General features: G+C 41.7%; 1 protein-coding gene across 1 annotated transcript in view; it reads right to left on the bottom strand.

Moving 5' to 3' along the window:
- LOC148018706 (phosphatidylinositol 4-kinase beta 1-like) overlaps positions 1–20071 on the bottom strand; it is a 51070-nt gene that overhangs the window by 18565 nt on the left and 12434 nt on the right. Inside the window, exons 2-8 of the mRNA XM_087661026.1 lie at positions 15794–15985; positions 15639–15687; positions 15226–15358; positions 11194–11764; positions 10525–10605; positions 10138–10260; positions 9747–9816 (exon numbers count right to left, since the gene is read on the bottom strand). Of these exons, the coding sequence (XP_087517152.1) occupies positions 9747–9816; positions 10138–10260; positions 10525–10605; positions 11194–11764; positions 15226–15358; positions 15639–15687; positions 15794–15985 (1219 nt within the window). The remainder of the gene's footprint in view (positions 1–9746; positions 9817–10137; positions 10261–10524; positions 10606–11193; positions 11765–15225; positions 15359–15638; positions 15688–15793; positions 15986–20071) is intronic.

The following is a 20071-nucleotide window of genomic DNA, read 5'->3' as shown; positions in this document are numbered from 1 at the left end:
TTGCCTCAATCGAAGATAGGGCTACCATGGGCTACTTTTTATTGCTCCATGAAATAGCAAAAGTACCCAAGGTAAAGCAATAACCTGTCGTGGACCTCTAACCCATCGTGGACCTCCTGTGATCCACATCTCTAACCCAATCTGAATCACTCCAACCTGTAAGCATAAGATCTGAACCATCTACACCTGTTGGATAATAGATCAAGGGGTCCTCCTCACAAACCATACACTCCACTGAGCAACCTGTCAATGCACCATCTTGGGTTCACTCATGAACCCGGCCAGCAATCCTACAGCAAAACACAAGTCAACACGAGTGTTGAGCAGCCATATCAAGGACCCAATCAACTACCCGTAGCGTGTAGCATTTGCCAAAGGAGAATCTGCATGGATAATAGCCTTCCCATTCAAATCCATAGGAGTAGAAATGGCCTTACAACCATCCATCTCAAACGTCGCCAAAAGCTCTTGCACATATCGTTGCTCAGAGATGAAAACCCCCCTTGGAGTTTGGTAAATCTCATGGCTTCAAAAGAAATGGAGAAGGCCCATATCCATCATCTCAAAAACCTCGGGTAATGCCACCTTAGTCTCCTTGACCTTATGGGCATGGTCACTTGTCAAAAACAGGTCATCCACATAAAGCACGACCAATGCATGTCCTCCGACAAAGGTGTGAACATACAATAGGGGATCAAAAGAGGAACATCAATACCCCAACATCCCTTGGAGGAACGAGTCTATCTTATCATTCCAAGCACATGGAGCATGTTTGAGGTCATAAACTTTAAAGGGCCTTCTTCAACCTGTACACTTGTCCATATGATGATGAAAAGCCAAGAGGCTGCTCAACATAGATCTCCTCCTTCAAATCACCATTGAGAAAGGCAAACTTCACATCAAGCTGATAAACCAACCATCTCCTATGGCTAGCCAAGGCAAGAATGGCCCTAATGATAGCCATTTGAGCTATATGTGCAAAGGTGTCATAGAAATCCACCCCTGGCCACTGTGCAAAGCCCTTTTGTAGTGAGTTGTGCCTTTTGCTTATCCAAAGTACCATCTATGTGATATTTGGTCTTGAAGACCCATTTTGCACCAATCACCTTCCTACGAACGGGCCAAGGCACAAAATCCCAAGTGCCATTCCACCCAATAGCATCCAACTCCTGCCCCTTAGCCTTCTTTCAATATTGTAACTGCAAAGCCTCCTTCATGAAGGTGGGCTCCCCATCTTGTATGGCACAGATCATCAAATAATAGTTAGTACAAACAAGCTCGATAGTATGTGTCCGGTTCCTTTGAGACCATCGCAGACCATCCTATAGCTGCCACTCCTCAAGGATTCCCTCAATCACGAAGTGTGTCTCGAGCCCAACGAGAAGGCCAGATCTCTCCTCATCACACTCCATCTGCTAGAGTCTCTGAAACATCCACCAATCGTGGCTCAATCAAGGAAGCGTGGTGTAGTAGTATCCTTATCCCAAGATGAAGCATTCCCACGAGGGACGAGATCCAAAGGTACAGTCGTTGGTGCCCAACTATCTCTTGGATCTCCAAGCCTGGGGTGATCCTCACGCCCCTCTGCGGATGGAACCTCCGTGAACAAAACATCTCAACTCATGTAGGCATCTTGCTTAATGAAATCATACAGTCGGATAACCCTAGGACTACGAGCTGTAGCCCACAAACAACTATCATCGGAAAGCTGCTTCAAATTTATCATGTTCTGCCTTCGAGATGTGGACATAAGCACCACACCCAAAGACTTTGAAATAAGAAACATACTTTAGACCCAAAATATGACTCACAAGGTGCCATACCAACAACGGCTAAAGTGGGGGATCAATTAAGGATGTGGACTATAGTAGCCACAACCTCAACCTAGAGACACTAAGGCGTCTATCTATGCTCCATTACGGTGCACGCCATCTCAATCACACTTCAGTTCTTCCACTCCAATATGCCATTTTCTTGAGGTGTGTTTGTGTTTACAAACTCTTGGTGACTACCACGATCTGCACAAAACCTTGTAAGCTCATTAAAAACAAATTCTTCTCTCTTATCCAACCGTAGTATCTTCAAATTCTGCCCTGATCGGTTCTCCTCAAAGAGTAACCAATCCTTAAAGTGGAAGAAAGCCTCCGACTTTAACTACAAAAAATAAGCCCATGTCAACCTGCCAAAATCGTCCACAATCAGCATGAAATATAAGCTCCCCTTAAGGGACTCTATCCGCATAGGTCCACAAAGATCTGTAGAAACAAGCTCCAAGAGCATTGAAGATGGCCTCGAAGCCTTGCTGGGAATGGCATCACAATGTTGTTTTCCAAGAATGTAAGATACACATAGCTGTTGATTCACCACAATCCTCGAGCAAGTTGTCCCTTAGACGCCTTCCAAAGGTATTCATAATTTAGATGGCCAAACTGAATACCATAGCTCAAACTGTATCTGAGAGGTAAAAAGAAGAGAAGCCAAGGCAAAAGGAGACCTTAGCTTACTCAACCAAGAGGCCAAGGGCATAAATCTTCTATACCGAAAGTAAATGGTAAACCAAACCTGGCACATAAAGTACCTCTGAAGTATGGGCACCACCATATCCATCTTACATAAGCTGCATGTCACCCCTCCCCTGAATAGGAATAGAAGAGCTATCACCAATGAGAATCTGCCCATGCAAAGGTTGCCAATGGGCAACACCTGCTACAAGAGGAGTCCTATGCCGAGAGACGCCACTATCGACAATCCACTCACGAGGATGCAGGGCCATCAAAAGCCCTAGGGGTTGATGCCTCAACCATCTCCAAGTGGAGAAAGGCAGCTAATGAGGAAGCAACCATTGCTCTTGAATCCTTTGAAGGCTTCTCCTTGTTGAGGCAATCCTTCTTCCAGTGACCTAACTTGCCATTGATATGATAAGTGGAGTCCTTTTCCTTGCTCTTCTTTGGTTTATCCTCTTGCTTTTGGTCCTTCTCGTTCTTCTGAGAGGACTGACCTATCAATGCCTTTGATTTGAAAGCATTCTACCGTTTCAATTGCTCCTCCTAGTCCAAAACCATAGGAGCCAACTCCTCCCACGAAGAGTCTCTGTCCGCCCTGAAGCAAGCAAAGCGAAGTAAAATGCACAAAATCTAGGGGGTAACTACAAAAGTGATGTTATCACCATGTCTTCGGAAGTGATCACCTTCCCCACATTCTGCACCTGCATCTATAGCTGCCTTAGCTTGTTCACATGCTCCCACATAGAAGATGACTTATTGACGCTCAAGGTCCCCATCTATACCTCCAAAGAAACACGTTTCATAACGATCATTGTATTGTACATTTGATCAAGCTCCAACCATATCTCCCTAGCCACCATCAAGTACTCTATATGGCTAAGGGATCACAGTTGTAGTGCATGAAAGAAAGAGAAACAAACAAATGCAAACATTCAGTTTTTCCCAATGCACCTAAACCCTTTCCAACTCCAAAAGATCTGTTGTAGAAACTTTGGACTAGTCTCTCAATGAAGGACAATCGATAGCCTCCGTCCACCACCAAATCATAGGACTCCAATATGGTAAGCATCATAACGTGCCAAATGCAGTAGTTCTCCCCATCGAGCTATTAATCTAATGGAAGAGTTGGTAGGACGAGTACCTTCTATTGAGAAACCACTTATTCAATTTCTCCACTTCGGTCAAGGTTTCGCACTTTTTCAGTGAGTATCCACTCAGTGATAGCTCTTGCTTTCGCTTATGTGCTTCCACTCAAACTCTACCTTTCAACTGGTATCAGGACCAACCATTCGACGAGCTTCTTCATCCTTTGCTTCAAGGTATGCATTGAGTCGTCCCTTCTCTCAGCCTATTCCAACTTTTCGAGAAGCTTCTCAGGGTAATTGAGCCTTATTAAGTACTTATTGAGCTGAGGAGCAATCATGCTATAGAAGTCATGGACAATTATGGCAACTTGACAACATTGTCATATCTTGGCCATAACTTTTGCATACGGTATCGGATTTAGATGTTCTATAACTAGAAACAAAGAGCACAACGAGAGATACAATTTGAGCACTCATAGAGTTGCTTCTCTGCAATTTTCAATTCTCTGTTTCACAAGAACGGTATTAAATAGGCTATCACTTCATTCATTATTCACCCACTTCAATCATTCTTCACCCCCTCTTCCTTCGTCATTCCGACACTCTTTCCTTCTCCCTCCTGTCTAACTACAACTCTCACACCCCCTCAAGCAGACATTGTGGTTTGTGGTGGAGATCCATCTCTCTTCTCCAACATGGCAACCTTCTCTCTCACCCCAATGTTATCTTAGGCCAGCCTACACTCTGTGTTTGGCTGCCTGGGGGATTCCCCACATCTTGGCATTAATCCTACACAGCTGGCAACTTCTCTCTCCCACCTTGCAGCATCAATTAGCTTGTATTTTGGATCTTCTCCACCTAGCATCATCTTCCATCAGCTTGGCATCAATATCCTCCATCTCCAAGCAGTGTCACCACTTGTGTTTGGTTGTCTAGAGGCCATCTCCCTCCCTAGCATCACCTCCTCCACCTTAGTGTCAACGTCCTTGCCTATAGCAACAGTACATCACACATGGCATCAGTCATCATATTTGCGTTTGCAACCTTGTGGCCTCTAGTATTTGTGCTTGCAACCCTGGCCCACTTCCCAACATCTAAGGACTACACTTTGCTCCATAAACAGTTGGTGATCATCTTCTTCATCCCTAACGACATCAGAGGATGGCGGTCGGTTCCTTCAACATTTGTCCTTCAACTTGCCATGATTACTTCAATAGCCAACTACCCAAAGGACTGTGTTTCACTCCCTTCACTATGTGAATTCCCACATGTGTTGCCACCTCATTCAGATAGAACAATGCAGTCATTTGCTCAGCTTCGACTTCGCAATATCAGCTTTTCTTCTCATAGTATGATTCAGTGCATCGTCACCACGTTCTTGAGTTTTTGAGTTTTCTCTTCTCTCTCAGTGTTTGCCATATACACTTTGTTTCTCCCTGCAAACACTACTCTCTCTCTCTCTCTCTCTCTCTCTCTCTCTCTCTCTCTCTCTCTCTCTCTCTCTCTCTCTCTCTCTCTCTCGTCCCTTAGTCTCTCTTTTTTTTTTAACACCTTCCAGTCCATGTGTTAGCAAATATGTAAATTTATGGCTAAGTTTATGCATGTGATTCAATGGGCTAGGGCATCAGGATATTATCCTGATTATTTAGGCATTTTCCTAGCATTTTATGATGGTCATTTTAGCATTATTGTTGGTCAACTTGACATGATTTATGGCATTACTTTTTCCTATCTATTCAAGCTTCTACTCCACATTCATTGAGCATTCATCATTTGACTAGTTCTGGTGGAGGGAGAGGAGCAGGTGCTAGTGCCTTCACAACCAATGACTCACATTGGTTCTGTACTATCTCATATCTTGGTATATGGATTCCATTTCACGTGTATCTCTTTGCTTCTGAGTTCTTTGTGCAATGTTCTTTTCTTTTGTAGTATTTCTCTTTCTCTTTCCTGTCTCTTGTGTTCAACAATTTATTGCAGCAATTTTCCGCACTTCCATCACTACATCCACTTCTAACATGGTATTAGATTGCAAGATCCTTGTAAACTGCCATTTTACACTATTTCAGGTCTGAGTTTTGAATTTTGGTCTGCTGATTGGACTTGTTCTGACTGCTTCAACTGATTTACAGCCTAAGCGGCCATCTTCTAATCATTTTCGACTTGTTTCCTCAACGTTCTCTAGACTGCCATTTCTGTTTTCAAGTTTTGGGGTCTCTTCCAGGGCTGGAGAGCTGCTACTGACCCTTTCAAATCTATGTTTTGGTGTCTACTGCCTACATTTTACTGATCAATGCGTGCGTTTTGGTTGTTTACTCCCGTTCAAGGCTGGGCGACAGTATTTTCAAGCTGGTTCTAATTATTTTTGGTCTGTCTTGTCATTTTGAGATACATTGCTCAGTTTTAGAGAGGATTCATGTGCATCCGGTTGTCGTGTTCCCATCACTACACTCTAGTTACTGTTGTTCTTTTCTCTGTGTGCTTTTTTTACTGCTTTGACCTCGTGCAATCCTTGTGAGTCTATATTTTTTGTATACTTTTCTCTCTAATGATCCCTTACCTTTTTCATCTTCTCTATATCTCCCTCTTCATGGCTCTTTTGGCATCTCCACCTGATGATCAACGTGCAAATATTCTTTACTTGTCTACAAATATTACGTTGGAGACTTGCTATGTTCCTCTTCAAGTTTCTATAAGGATGCTATCTCTTGGTACTTCAGATATTCCAGTTTCAAAGAGGGGTGCCATACGACAAAAGAAGAAGTTTTAGTGCTATTATTGTGGTAAGAAGGGACACCTTTGAAAGGACTGCAAGACATTAGCAACTTTACAACAGAAGCAAGCGCGGATGGTGATGATGGGTGATGACTCTCTCAGCACGTCTTCCTCTTCTCCAGGTCCAAGTTTAGGCTCCATCTATGTGGCCCTGACAATCGCTATAGGGACCTCCCTTCCAAGCTGCTAGTACAAGTGTTGGGGTCATCCCTCACAACTCTCCAATGCCAAAGGGAGAGTGTAAGAGGGTGATGAGATGGGGTAGGTAAACCTCATCTATACAAGCATGCACGTGCATAGGTTCACGACCAAGGTTTACCTAACACACCAATTGAAATCTGCCAAGTTCAAAGCCTAGAGTTGGGATTGACATTCAGGTTCATGATGAGCTGCTTCTTTGACAGCGAGCAAACTTGGCTCCTAGTCTGAGCTCACATGAGAGGACACTTTGGCAGTTTGGCCAAAGGCAAAAAATCCATAGTCACATATGTTCAAAGGCATTTTTGATAGGATGGTCTTGTATGCTACTACCAGACACTATTGACAAATATTGAGAGCTGCTATGATTCTTCTCTATTTTCAGAAGCTAGTACGATTGACATTGACATCAGGTCCGAGGCACCTTGGTGGTGGCTTGCGCACTCACTACTTGGGTATCCATAGTTCTACTCTGGTGGTCCTTGTTGTATGTACTATGAAGGGGCATTATCATTGTATATTATATTGTATCAAATCACCCATGATCTGAGAGAGGGTGTTAGCATATATGTCAGTTCATGGCTAAGTCTGTGCATGTGATTCAATGGGCTAGGGGACCGAAATATTATCCTAATTATTTAGGCATTTTTCTTAGCATTTTATGAAGGTCATTGTAGCATTTATTGCTGGCCAACCAGTATCAAATGTTGGCTGACCTGACATGATTTATGGCATTATTTTTATCTATTTATTCAAGCTTCTCCTCCACATTCATTGATCATTCATCATCTGACTGGTTCCGATGGAGGGAGAGGAGCAGGTGCCGATCTCTTCATAGCCAATGACTCACATTGGTTCTGTACTATCTCATATCTTGGTATATGGATTCCATTTCCCATGTATCTCTTTGCTTCTGAGTTCCTTGTACAGTGTTTTTTTCTTTTGTAGTGTTTCTCTTTCTCTTTCCTTTGTCTCTTGTGTTCAACAGTTTATTACAGCAATTTTCCACGCTTCCATCACTACAGCCACTTCTGACACCATGATTGCCTAAAACTTTGTGTCAGCCTCAGAAGACATCTTCACCTATAGTGTCAACAAAAACACAAAAAAAAAGCCCCTCTGATTGTGCAAATCCAACTTGCTCGAGCTCCTCTCCAATTGTCCTGCTCCTTCTTCACTCGCGGAAGGCGATGAAAAGGTAAAATCTGCAATTGAAGGTTCAAAATGCAGCCTTCCTCCTTGAACAGCAAAAATCAGTAACAACTTTGCTCCTTTCCCACATGCCCACGCTCACCTCAGTCTTGTGTCCACACAGCCTTGTTTCGCACTGAAATCTCCCCTTTAAGTCTGCCCATGATCAATCAAACCTTGTACACTACTCTAATACCATGCCAAAGCGCAACGGTGCGAAAGCATTATGACTGAATTGAGATAGAGTGAACACGAAGGGGGGCGAGGGGCGGGGGGCGCCACACACAAAAGATCTGCAAATGATGAAAACTCAAGAAAGAATACAACTATGTATACAGACGTAGTGCATATGTTTGCCTAACTCCACCTCGACAATCTCATTGGCTGTGAACCTCAAAGTCTACACAGCACTCTCTATGATCAGCACCTCCTTCAATCCCCCTAGCAGTAGCAAAGCCCTTGCCATGGGAATCTAACCCATTGCACGAGGTGAAAATTTTCAAGGGAGTTAGTAGTAATGAAATAAGAAATGATCAAGGAGAAGGAACACATCAAAGAATTGCAAGAACAGCTACAAAGTATGAAGAAGGAACAAGAGAAAGCAAAGGAAGAGTCCGTAAAAGAGTCATTACTAGCAAAATTGGCCAATCAAATACAAAAAGTGAGTTCATTAGATTCAACACATTTTTAAAAAGATGTTGTGTCAATAATCAAGGAGAATAAGAGGATTGAAAGTAGTGAGAGAGAGAGAGAGGGATTGGTGGTCTCCCTCTTGGATGGGATAGGGAGAATCTTGCTCCCAAGTTTGACCAAGATTTCATCCTAGATATAAATGCTTTGCAATCACATAAGCAGGGTTATCCCTTTCATAGATTTGGGAGAGCCCATCAACATTATCCCAAAAGGCACACAAGCAAAGGACATCTGCATGGATATCATAGAGAAGATAGGGATGATTAAGCAGACTAAGTCCCTACAAGGACAAGAGTGCGGATAGTGGACAAGTTGACTCCATTCCAGCTCAAAAATCAACCAACTAAATTAGCCCAAATTAGAGAGGCATGAAGAAATGGTAAGCGAGCAACGCATCAAGGAGGAAAAGCAATCATCAAGGATTTCTGCACCCACTTCCCCAAAAGTAAATGTATCTTCTAACAAATTTAGCTATCCTCTATATTTGTAATAGAAACTCAATGTTGTAATTAAAGCTCTCATGAGTCATAAGAGCTCAAACTTTATTCGTTCTAATTATCTTTCTCATAAGAGCTCAAAGTCTATTCCATTCTAATTATCTTTTTTTTTTTTTCATTTTATGTGCCTTCACCACACTCATACTCAACAGGACTTTGAACCCTAAAGGTGGAATCAAAGATGAAGGCATTCCACGTGGCCCAATTGAGCCAACCCCCCCAAAATCTACAAAAATGAAACAATATCTTCACATATGGATACACAAGAGTGGGATATTTTGCCTTGTCAAACACCCAATCAAAGGGGCACATCAAAGGTCCCACCAATGGACTCATTGTCTTGGATCATAGAATGATAGATATTCTTGCCCCAAGAAGAGTACAACATAGAGGCCTATTGATCATTTTTTTGGTACATAATAGCAGCCTATGCCAGCAACCCTCAAGAATATGAGTATCAATATAGTTAGTTGTTTTCATTTCATTTTCTTTGTTATTCTTGAGTCGAGATAGCATGTTCAGATGTACTCACTTCATTGTATCATACCCCATCCTGGGTTTTTAGAGACATAAATACATCTCACTTCCCCCCCCCCCCAAAAAAAAAGTGTGTGTGTGCGCGCACGCATATACATATACATATACATACACATACACATATACATATACAAATGTATATGTGTACATATACAACCATACATATACATGTGTGTGTGTGTGTGTGTGTGTGTGTGTGTGAAAGAGAGAGAGAGAGAGTATGCTGAGTAAATGTTTGAAAGTGTGGAAAAGCCACTAAGACAAACCATAAAAGTGAGAGATAAGTTGAACTGCTAGGTGCTCCTGCCTGCAATCATCTCCACTCTTGACAATAACCTGCATATTGAGCTTATATCAGAGGATTTTTATCACATCAGGGTGAAAATGTCATCCTTAATACATGCATAGTTCAGAATCATAGAACAGACCCACTCTACTGTAGTAGGCCAATGGGAAAATGTTAAACAAAAAAGGAGATTGCTATACTAAGCAGTTATCCCAACCATGCATGCTTCCAAATGTTTTGTAGCAAACCAATGGTTAAACAAAAAAGGAGATTGCTATACTAAGCAGTTATCCCAACCATGCATGCTTCCAAATGTTTTGTAGCAAACCAATGGGGAAATGTAAATTGAGCAAGGAGATTCATGCACTTACTGAGCAAAGATCCCAACCAGGCATGCTTCCAAATTTTGATGCTGCTCTTATCCTTTCCTTTTTAGCCTCCCACAGCTCACCTGCAAGAGCATCGGTGTCTTTCCCATTCATACCCTCAATGTCCTACAATCCAGAGATTCAGGAAACTGATCACCTAGTGTTGCAGGCACTTATCAGAACTTGGAAACTCAGAAACAGCAGGAAAAGAACCAGTGCAACCCTTGGGCAAATAAGTACTGATTTATCCAATCAGACGCTAACATTAGTTTTATGGTCACAAAGACTAAACTTCAGCATCACCCTGAAAAGGAAAGCAGATAATTGAACGCATGCTGGAAGACTGACCCACTATCAAGAAGAAAAAAGTAATCCAGGAAAAACATGTACATTTGGTTGTGCTTGTGTGGTCCCTGTCAAAGTCTTCTTCACAGGGAGACCAAGTGGAGACTCTCCTTTAGCAGCAGCAGCCTGTAAAATGAGAACTACAAGCATGATCAAGATGCTCTCTACCACTGAATCTACATGTAGTTCATACATGTGCACAATTCATGACTTGCTGCTATTGTCAAGCAGGTTGTACATAGATAAATGTTTCATTGAATGTCCAAGGAATGTAAACAGACAGCAGATCTGCTCAATACTCCAGCTTAGAAACAAACTTTTAACGTTCCCTTGCTTGCTGACATCAACCAAAAATGAATACTTAGAATGTCAATACTAGTGGATGCATGAACTGCACTAAGAACTTGGATCCATACCTACATTTGTCTCGAGTCATCATCACTATCACTGATACAGGAAACCAATCCTCCATATAAAAAATTACAAATTTATGATAATATATTGTTTAACTTACAGCAGCTCACATGAATTCCTCAATCACAACAAAGATGCAGAAACAAGTGATAAGTTCCACAGTGCCATGGAATTCCACCCTTGCTCTTGAGTTTACAAGTATAACTTCCACAATACCAGAAACAGGTAGTAAATTCCACAATGCCATGGAGCTTCAACCTTGCTCTTTACCAGAGGGAGCTGGAGTGAAAGAGGGTGCACCTTGACTTGAGCCATTGCAACTGTACTGGGCACCCGGCGATGATCTTTTCTTTTAGCAGGCTCCTCAGCTTCTATATCTTCCATGCTAACACCGGGCACAGCAGTCAATATCACAGTAATCCATGGCACCTGACAGGGCTCCTCCACAGGTTCATGTCTTGCGCCAACATGATTTTCTCCTGCATTTTTCACCTCTCCTTCATGACAACCTTCCAAATTCCCAGAACCACCAAAGTTTCCACTGCAGTCTGAGCTCCTAGTGTCTCCATTCTCTTCTTCTGTTGCAGTATTTTCTGATGTGCTTGAGTTAGAATCCAGAGAGGATCTTTCTGATATGGAAAGGCCTACATGTACATATTTCACTTTTGTTTCCCACAAATGATTCATTGCTCTGTCAATAGCCTGAGAAGCTGCTCTAAGCATCGTGTCTGTATTATTCCGCTGCATTTTAGACTGATTCCAGACTGGATAAGCCCAAGGTGGAGGCCGCTGTAATTGTACATCACCATTGGCAAGGGGTATTCCCCCTTGTGAAAGTTTTTGTGGCCCTGTGTTTTTTGCATCTCTGACACTGATAGCACAAACACGGTTCATCAGCATTCAAAAGCACACAACCAACAAAGCAATTAACAAAATAGAAATTCTGAAATACTAATTGGCTTATATGTGTTCTGAAAACTATGTGAGCCAAGCATGCTAGCTTAGTTCTGGATAGATCCAGCCGCATTATCTAGCTCAAATTTACTCAGACAAACATTTGACAGACAAATTAAAAGTGGGGGCCTTATCTAGCTCAAAATTACTCGGACAAACAGATAAATACAAAGTAACTAATTAATTATGTGACATGACAAGGAAACATTTAAGAGCTTTGATGGTCTGCTGATTTGAGGTTTAGGGGACATGACTCATAAAGCATGCATGAGATACATGCGTGATCAAGGGCTAACACAAGCATTTACAGGCCCGGGACAATTAATGAATACATAACAAGAGTAGAAGCCAATTAATGAATGCGAACAAGGGCCACAGCCAAGTAAGTAGGTCATGTGGCACACATGGACCGACCTTACTAAAGACTCAAGTATTATTAATGAGTCATGTAAAGGCTGGAAAGAGGATCAAATCAGCTCTCTCTCCACAAATGTGACTTTCTCTCACCTCAACTACTCATTCTCCACCAACTGCTTTCTCTCACCTCAGCTGGCACTGTAAACCCTAAAATCAGATCAGTTCTGCCATATCAAACAGTACTAGCAGAAGTTTACTAGCAACCAAAACAAAAATGCAGCCTTAAAACTCCATAAACTTGTATACAGTGGGGTAACATATAAGCAAGGCAAAGGCTGCTGATGAGCTCAATAGGGCTGGTGAAAACCCAGTAGCCTTGCCTTGTTAAAATTCTGGCTTTGATTTTGCACTTTTCAGACACACCAATACTGTGCTCAAGAAATTCTTCCAACTCAACTACTAGTTAGATCTTCAAGAACTGGCTCACCCAATGGATCACCCACATATTTCACCAATAGACTCACATGAAAAACGTTGTACTCCTCCAATGGCCCACTAGGATTTTAATTTCTGCAAAAGTAATTCCTCTTAAAAAGCTTAGTATTCCAACTCTCCTTTTCTTTTTGATGCTTTGATCAAGCGTTGTCAGCTTGATGAGCAAAACCTAGTCTCCTTTTATTTGAACATCTTTCTTAGTTTATCTACAGACTACAGTCTTTTTGGTTTTCAAATAAGATCTTCTCGCTTTTTCTCTTCAAAAACCGGCTCCACATTTCAAACATACTACTCTATAAAGTTGGCACAAATTAACATAAGCAAGCTCTACACTAGGCTAGTACTTCTCCCATTCTATCTTTTGATCATGGTAACAAGATTTCAACAAATCAAGAACCTAAAATTCATCTGATTGTGGATAATACAAAGATGAAAAAATGAGTTTTATCCCCAATTTACCAAACAAGGCTCCCTAGAATAAGCTGGTACTCCTCATATTTGCATCTACAACTACGTAATTTGAAAGATGGCATATTGAATATCTATACCATAAAACTTCTAACATGATATCCTTCAATGTGAGCAAACTGACTAACCATATCCACAATACATCATCATTCCCATTCAAGGTCTTTTGAATTTCTATGGTAAATCCATTGCTGTGCTTCTCAATACTTTCCCAAGTTCCTAATGGTACCATAAGTTGCAAAAGCTGCCCTAAAACTTGAACAAATATCTCACTCTCCTTAACAAACACTTGATGTGTTTTGAGAGTCGATGTAGCTATAACAATCCTTGATCACTTACACAAAATACACCCTCATCACAGAATAAAGAGCATAGGATATTCCTTTCCAAGTACCCCCAAACCTGTTGAAATCCCTCATTTGAAGCATCCATATCCTCCATTGGAACAAGATTAGAATGGTGACCAATACTAATGGCACTTATTTGCAGCAGCCAAGAAAATGCGTTCACAGCCACATTTGTAATTGCCCAGAGAGTAATCAATTACATGGACAAGCAATTTGCCCACCTACTTTTCTTTGCAAATGTTTTCTGGAGTCACAAAAATAAATATAAGAAAAGTTATCACTGCAAGTGACTTCTTCCTGATCCACAGATTCCTTTTCTCCTGGTTGTAGCTTTCATGTTTATCAATCATGTAAAGGAACTGCATTCTGAGCAAAATTCTTAATCTCACAAAATCAATGAAAAATACCTGCATTGCTTGTCTTGAGGTCAAATCACGCCATTGATATCTAGCCTTTACCTTCCCAAAGTCCATCTGAACAAGTCCCTAGAAACTTTCAATGTGATCAACAAAGACCAGATAGAAGTCATCACTTGTTTTCTGCATTTTAATGTTTTGACTCAAGGGCACAGAAAATCGTGAGAAGCAAGTAACTGAGGGGGGATAAAAATAAACAGCCACGGCTGCATCACTAAGATGATGCCACCGATGATGTGGCAAGCATCCAAATTCTAGAGCTTGAAGTCACAGCTGATGGGGCAGCAAGCACAATTTGCTGGCATGCAAGGCCAATATATGGCAGCCATATGGCAACATGGACAGATGCATGAAAGTAAAGCCACCAAAACGGGAGAGGGAAGAAAGGTGGGGAAAAGGAAGGGAGGGCCCATCAACGTTACCTTTAAAAACCCCCCAAAAATCAAAAATCTTCGTCTGATTGTGCACATAATGAACAAATATAAGGCATTGATCAGAACCAGCAGTTGAGATTTAGCTGGCTGGAGCTATGCTGAATTGACATGACCACTGTCACCTTCACTTTCTATGTTTAAGTATTATTCCTACTGTTTTCTCATCTTCCCTGACTATCAATGCTGTTCAATGCAAGAGACAATACAGAGATATATTTTGACATGGTCACACAAGAAACTTTTTAAAAGCATCGCACCACATGGTAGGGTGGATAAAAGGGAGAGGGGAAGCCACAACAGAGTTTGAGTGAAGAAAAGTGGAGTGGAGTGAAGAGAAGGAATGGAGAAGGACGAGCAGGAAGAACAAGAGAGCAGGAAGGAGGCAGGAAGGCAGGGAGGAAGGGGGAAGAAGGAAGGGGGGAAAGAAAGAAGGGGGAAGGGAAGGCACAAGGATCTGAGGTGAGAAATAGAGAGGAGGCAGGGTGGAGAAAAAGTGAGGGCAAGTGTGGTAGCTGGAGAGAAGGGAAAGGGAGGTGGCAAAATCAGAGTGAGGATGGAAAGCAGGAGTTGGAGGCATAGAAGTTGCACATAGGGGAGAGAAGATTAGAGGCAAAAGAGGGGAAGACAAGAAGTCAGTGGCAGAAGTCAGAAGCCAGCAAGAGAAGAATCAAAAAAAGAAGAGAGGGACGAATGTGCAGCAGGTATGAGACAGTGAGCAACCTTTCTTTGTCAAAGTCTTGAATGCCCCACCAACTCACCTCCTGATTACCAATGTGTTATTCTGCTTTGAGTTATAGAAACCTACAGTTAGGAAAAGAACAATACAACAAATGCCATGTCTCAAGCTTCTGCAATGCCCACCTTGGTTCATCGCACTTGAGAACCTCCATACATATGAGATAAGGTGCTTTTTCTCTCGAATTGAGAAGAGTCGCCTCATCTTCCGGGATGTGTATCACTCTGTAGAGCCCCTTGCCTAAAGGAAAGCACACACCTGTCCATCAAAAAAAGTCAAGCAAAGCATCTTCAGCCCTTGCCCAAAGGATACATCTACCTGTTCTTGGAAGAAAATACTTTATACCACTCTCATAATTCATTTTTACTCTCTGATGAGATAGACCCTACAGCAGCAAACTCGTTTTTACCCTAGAGGATGCTAAAAGCAGCCTTCTTAACCAGGGTGCATCAACCATGGTACCTAAGAGAAAAAACTAAACATGGAGGAGCAGAAACAGTAATTGAAAGTTAGAGGATTGTGAGAAGCAGAGCTGTACCGCCATCATTTTGAGCTTCAACCAGATGTGTGTTCAGCTCTACAAGTGACTGCATTCCACCACAATTATAAGTGTGTAATTAGAATAAAAAGAGACAATAAGGCAAGGCAGAAGATAACAAACAAATAGCAAATAACCATCATGCAGTGAGCAACCTCATGCAAAGACTTTTGCCTGTCCTCCATAGGATAAACATCCACAAGTCCTGTAGAAGTGTCACACAATGATTGGACAAAATCTAACGTTGCATGGTACGTTCCTTTTCTTAAATGGAAGGATGAGTATTTAGGTAGGGGTGGTTTTGCAGCTGACTTTGTTGTCCCTTGTTTCGGAGACCCTGGACGTTTCTGCAAAGATGAAGCGGTAAAGTTTCGAAGGTTTTTTCAATAGAACTGAAACTGCTCTAATAAGCTATAAACAGCAGAAAAATATGTGATTATACAGAAAAGTGTGAGACTGTTTATCACCTGAATGAAACCCAATACATGAGAAAAATATGAGACTGTTTTATCAGCTGAATGAAACCCAAGACACAACAACTAAACATGTAGAGCAATGAAGGGTTGCTATACACAGTAGGGTTGGTGCCAAAGGAGTTCCACTCTTTCTCCAATTTTTTGAATGCTATTGAGATTGGAGCAAGATGAGGTACTACAAAATAATTGCCGTCAAAGAGGTTTCTACAGCAGGAAGACAACAGTTCTGTTTTTTCTTAAACCACATTTCCCCTTTCATTTAGCAATTCTCTTCTTGTTTTTAAGTGATAGTCAAGTCCCTCACATATTAAACCCATGGAGCCTGAATATTTACAATTTAAGGCCAATAACTCTTACACCTTACTACCCCTGAAACATATGTAGTAGAGCCCTCAACAATAATACAATAAAAGACAGGTATTCCACTGTCCAAATTGATGTTATTTTCTGTTGGAACAATGGAGCATTTATGTTAAGCAAAATTCAACTTCAAACTACATATCATCATTCAAGATTGCACCTACAGAAAAACTTGCCAGTATTATTTCATCTCCCCAAACTTTCAAATTTCATTGGAGGTTTTGACAATCTTAAAACAATGAAAAAAGTCTACATTTGAATGAAGAATTTAAGGAATTAAGATTATTTAACCACGGAGACTGTTGGAAAGAGGACAAGGAGTAGACCCAATAAGATGGTCAGCTCTCTCTCTACACCTGGTGATGAGTAACATGGATGACTGATCAACGCAGAGGCTTGCATAATGGCACTTGAAGACACATGCTGTGAGCACTTAGTCTAAGATGCACTCAGCCATTCTCCAAACACTTTACAGTATTAAACTACAAGTTATGGCAAAGGAAAAGAACAAGAATCCTCATAAACAACATGGATAGTAGATACTAAGAGAACATGGATATGTAACTTGCTTCACCAAATTTCCATTCATGTGTCCTTTTTGTCTCTCTAATGATGACTCTTTCAAAATTTATGGACAGCTTGCATAACATTATTTTGGCAGCCGTGGACGCCCAGAGATTGGCTTCCTTGGAGTGATATGCAGAGTTGGCACCACATGACACAAGCATGAAAGGTTGACAATGGCAGGTCACCTTAACTAGTCTAGTATTGCAAAGTCCAAGGACAAAGCCAAGTCCACTAATAATGAGGGAGTCTTCTTAAGGAATGCAACATTGTGCAGTCTTCTGCACCGGACCCTGAGCCAATTCCTCAAGATATACCATCGAAGGTAGTGCTTCTGAGCTAAGTCTGCTACCTACTCCTAACCTTCATGCACATTCTTCAGCACGCGCCCCCCTCCTCAACACTCGTTACCTCATTGGTACTAGTAGATCGTGGGGGATTCAAGGATCCTACCAATGAATTCCACTCTAAAGGGCCCTAGAAGATCTACCTGGCTTGCACCTCATGCTTCATTACCATCGTTGTTTACAGCTAATCATATAGCACATTCCGAGCCGAAAAGCTAGCACGAGGCTCTTTAGAAACCCAATGGCAAGAGGCTAAGGAAAAGGAGCTAGAGAATATTGACCAAAATGAGAGTTGGACCTTGGTGGATCATCCAAGTTACAAGAAAGTCATCGAGACCAAGTGGATTTTTAAGACCAAATTAAATGTTGATGGGCCTTTAGATAAGTACAGGGCTCGCCTTGTAGTGCAAGGGTTTTGATAAAAGTAAGGGGTTACCTATGAAGAGACCTTTGCCCCTATTGCACGGTTGACATCTTTCCATCTATTGGTTGCACTCACTACTCACCACAGTTGGCCAATCTATCAGATGGATGTCAAAAGTGCCTTCTTCAATGGTTATCTGGAAGAGAAACTCCATATGGAGCAACCATCTGGATTTTCTTTTGCTAACCAAAAGGATAAGGTCTTTCCTCTGTAAAAAACTCTTTGTGGGCTGAAGCAAGCAACACAGTCTTGGTTCCAAAGGATAGGCCAAGTTCCTTCACACTCACAAATACCATTCTACCCCTTATGACTTGAACTTATATGTCTATATTACTTCAGAGGGGATCAGCTATATCTTGCTATATGTTGACAACTTACTTCTCATTGGCTCAAATTCTACTGCCATAGAAGAAATTAAGGCCCACCTTAGTGTTAGCGGATATGTCAGTTCATGTGTGAACCTGTGCATGCCACAAAGGGCTGGGCACATTCCAAATATTTTACGCATTTTATATTTGTCATTTTGATGGTGTTTATGACACTTATTGCTGGCCAACCTGACATCATTTATGCCTTAGGTTTAGCCTATATATTCTAGGGATCCTCCTCCTCAATTTGTATCATTCACCCTCTACAAGTTCTGGTGGAGAGAGGGAGTAGGTGTTGGTGCCTTCATAGCCAATGACACGTTGGATTTGTATTGTCTCATATCTTGGTATGTGGATTCCATTTCCAAAGCATCTCTTTGCTTCTGAGTTCTTTGTGCAATGTTCTTTTCTTTTGCATTGTTTCTCTTTCCTTTGTCTCTTGTGTTCAGCAATCTATTACAGCAGTTTTCCACACTTCCATCATTGCATCCACTTCTAACATGGTATCAGATTGTAGGATCTATGTTCCTGCTGCTGTTTTACACTATTTCAGGTTTGAGTTTTGACTTTTCGTCTGCTGATTGGACCTGTTTCTAACTTCTGCGACTGATTTACAGCCTAGGCGATCTTCCTCTGCTAATTTTTGGCATGTTTTTCTACTATTTTCTCAGTGTTTTGCAGTCTGCCATCTGCATTTACATTTTTTGGTGTTGTTTCAAGGCTCGGAACCTGTTATTGACCCTTCCACATCTGCATTTTGGGGACAGCAGGCTAAGGCGACCTGTTTTCCAGCAGGTCATCTGCAATTACTACCTACGTTTTGTCATCAGCATCTGCATTTTGCTCTTTTGCTTCTTGCAAGGCTGGGCAACAATTTTTCAGGCTGGTTTTGGCTGTGTTTGATCTGTTACTTTTTCCCCTTGTGATATACTGCTCAGCTTTAGAGGGGTTCATGTGCATCCTGTTGTTGTGTTCTCATCACTACACTCTAGTTACTCTTGATCTTTTCTCTATGTGCTTTCTTTACTACTTTGAACTCATGCAATCCTTGTGAATCTCTATTTTTGGCATACTTTTATCCCTCCAAATCCCTTGCCTCTACTCATCCCCTTTGTATCTCCCTCATCATGGTTCCTCTGACATCTCCTCCTATTGGTCAACATGTAGATATTCTTTACTCGTCTACAAGTTTTATGTTGGAGAATTGTTGTGTTCCACTTCAACTTTCTATGAGGATGCTATCTCTTAGTGCTCCGAATGTTCCACTTTCAAAGAGGGGTGACATACGGAAGAAGTAGTCTCAATGCTATTATTGTCACAAGAAGGGACATCTCTGAAAGGACTACAAGACATTAGCAGCTTTATGGCAGGAGTAGGTGCAGATGGTGATGAAGGGTGACGACTCTCTCAATGTATCTTCCTCATCTCCCGATCCAAGTTTAGCTCCAACTATGTGGCCCTGGCAATGGCTGCAAGGGCCACTCTTCCTGGTTGCTAGTGCGTACAGGTGCGCAAGTTCCAAAGAGGGATTTCCTTGACACATCGACCAAAGTCTAGCAAGTTCAAATCCTAGAGCTAGGATTGACATCCAGGTTTAGGATGAGCTGCTTCTTTGATAGAGAGCGGGATAGGCTCCTAGTCTGAGCTCACATGACGGGACACTTTGGCAGTCTAGCCAAAAGCAGGGAATCCATGGTCATATATGTTCAAAGGCATTTTTGACAAGATGGTCTTGTATGCTACTATGAGACATTGTTGACAAATATTGAGAGCTGCTATGATTCTTCTCTATTTCAAAGAGCTAGTACAATCAACATTGGCATCAAATTCCCTCTGAGCATCTTAGTTGTGGACTGGCCACTCACTACTTGGCTATCCATGGTTCACTTCTGGT

The sequence above is a fragment of the Lygodium microphyllum genome, chromosome 20, assembly GCF_053477565.2.
Source record: "Lygodium microphyllum isolate KBCC chromosome 20, Lygodium_microphyllum_v1.1.10, whole genome shotgun sequence".
NCBI lineage: Eukaryota > Viridiplantae > Streptophyta > Polypodiopsida > Schizaeales > Lygodiaceae > Lygodium > Lygodium microphyllum.
The sequence above is the reverse complement of the archived record's forward strand: the minus strand, read 5'-3'. Positions and strand labels throughout refer to the sequence as shown.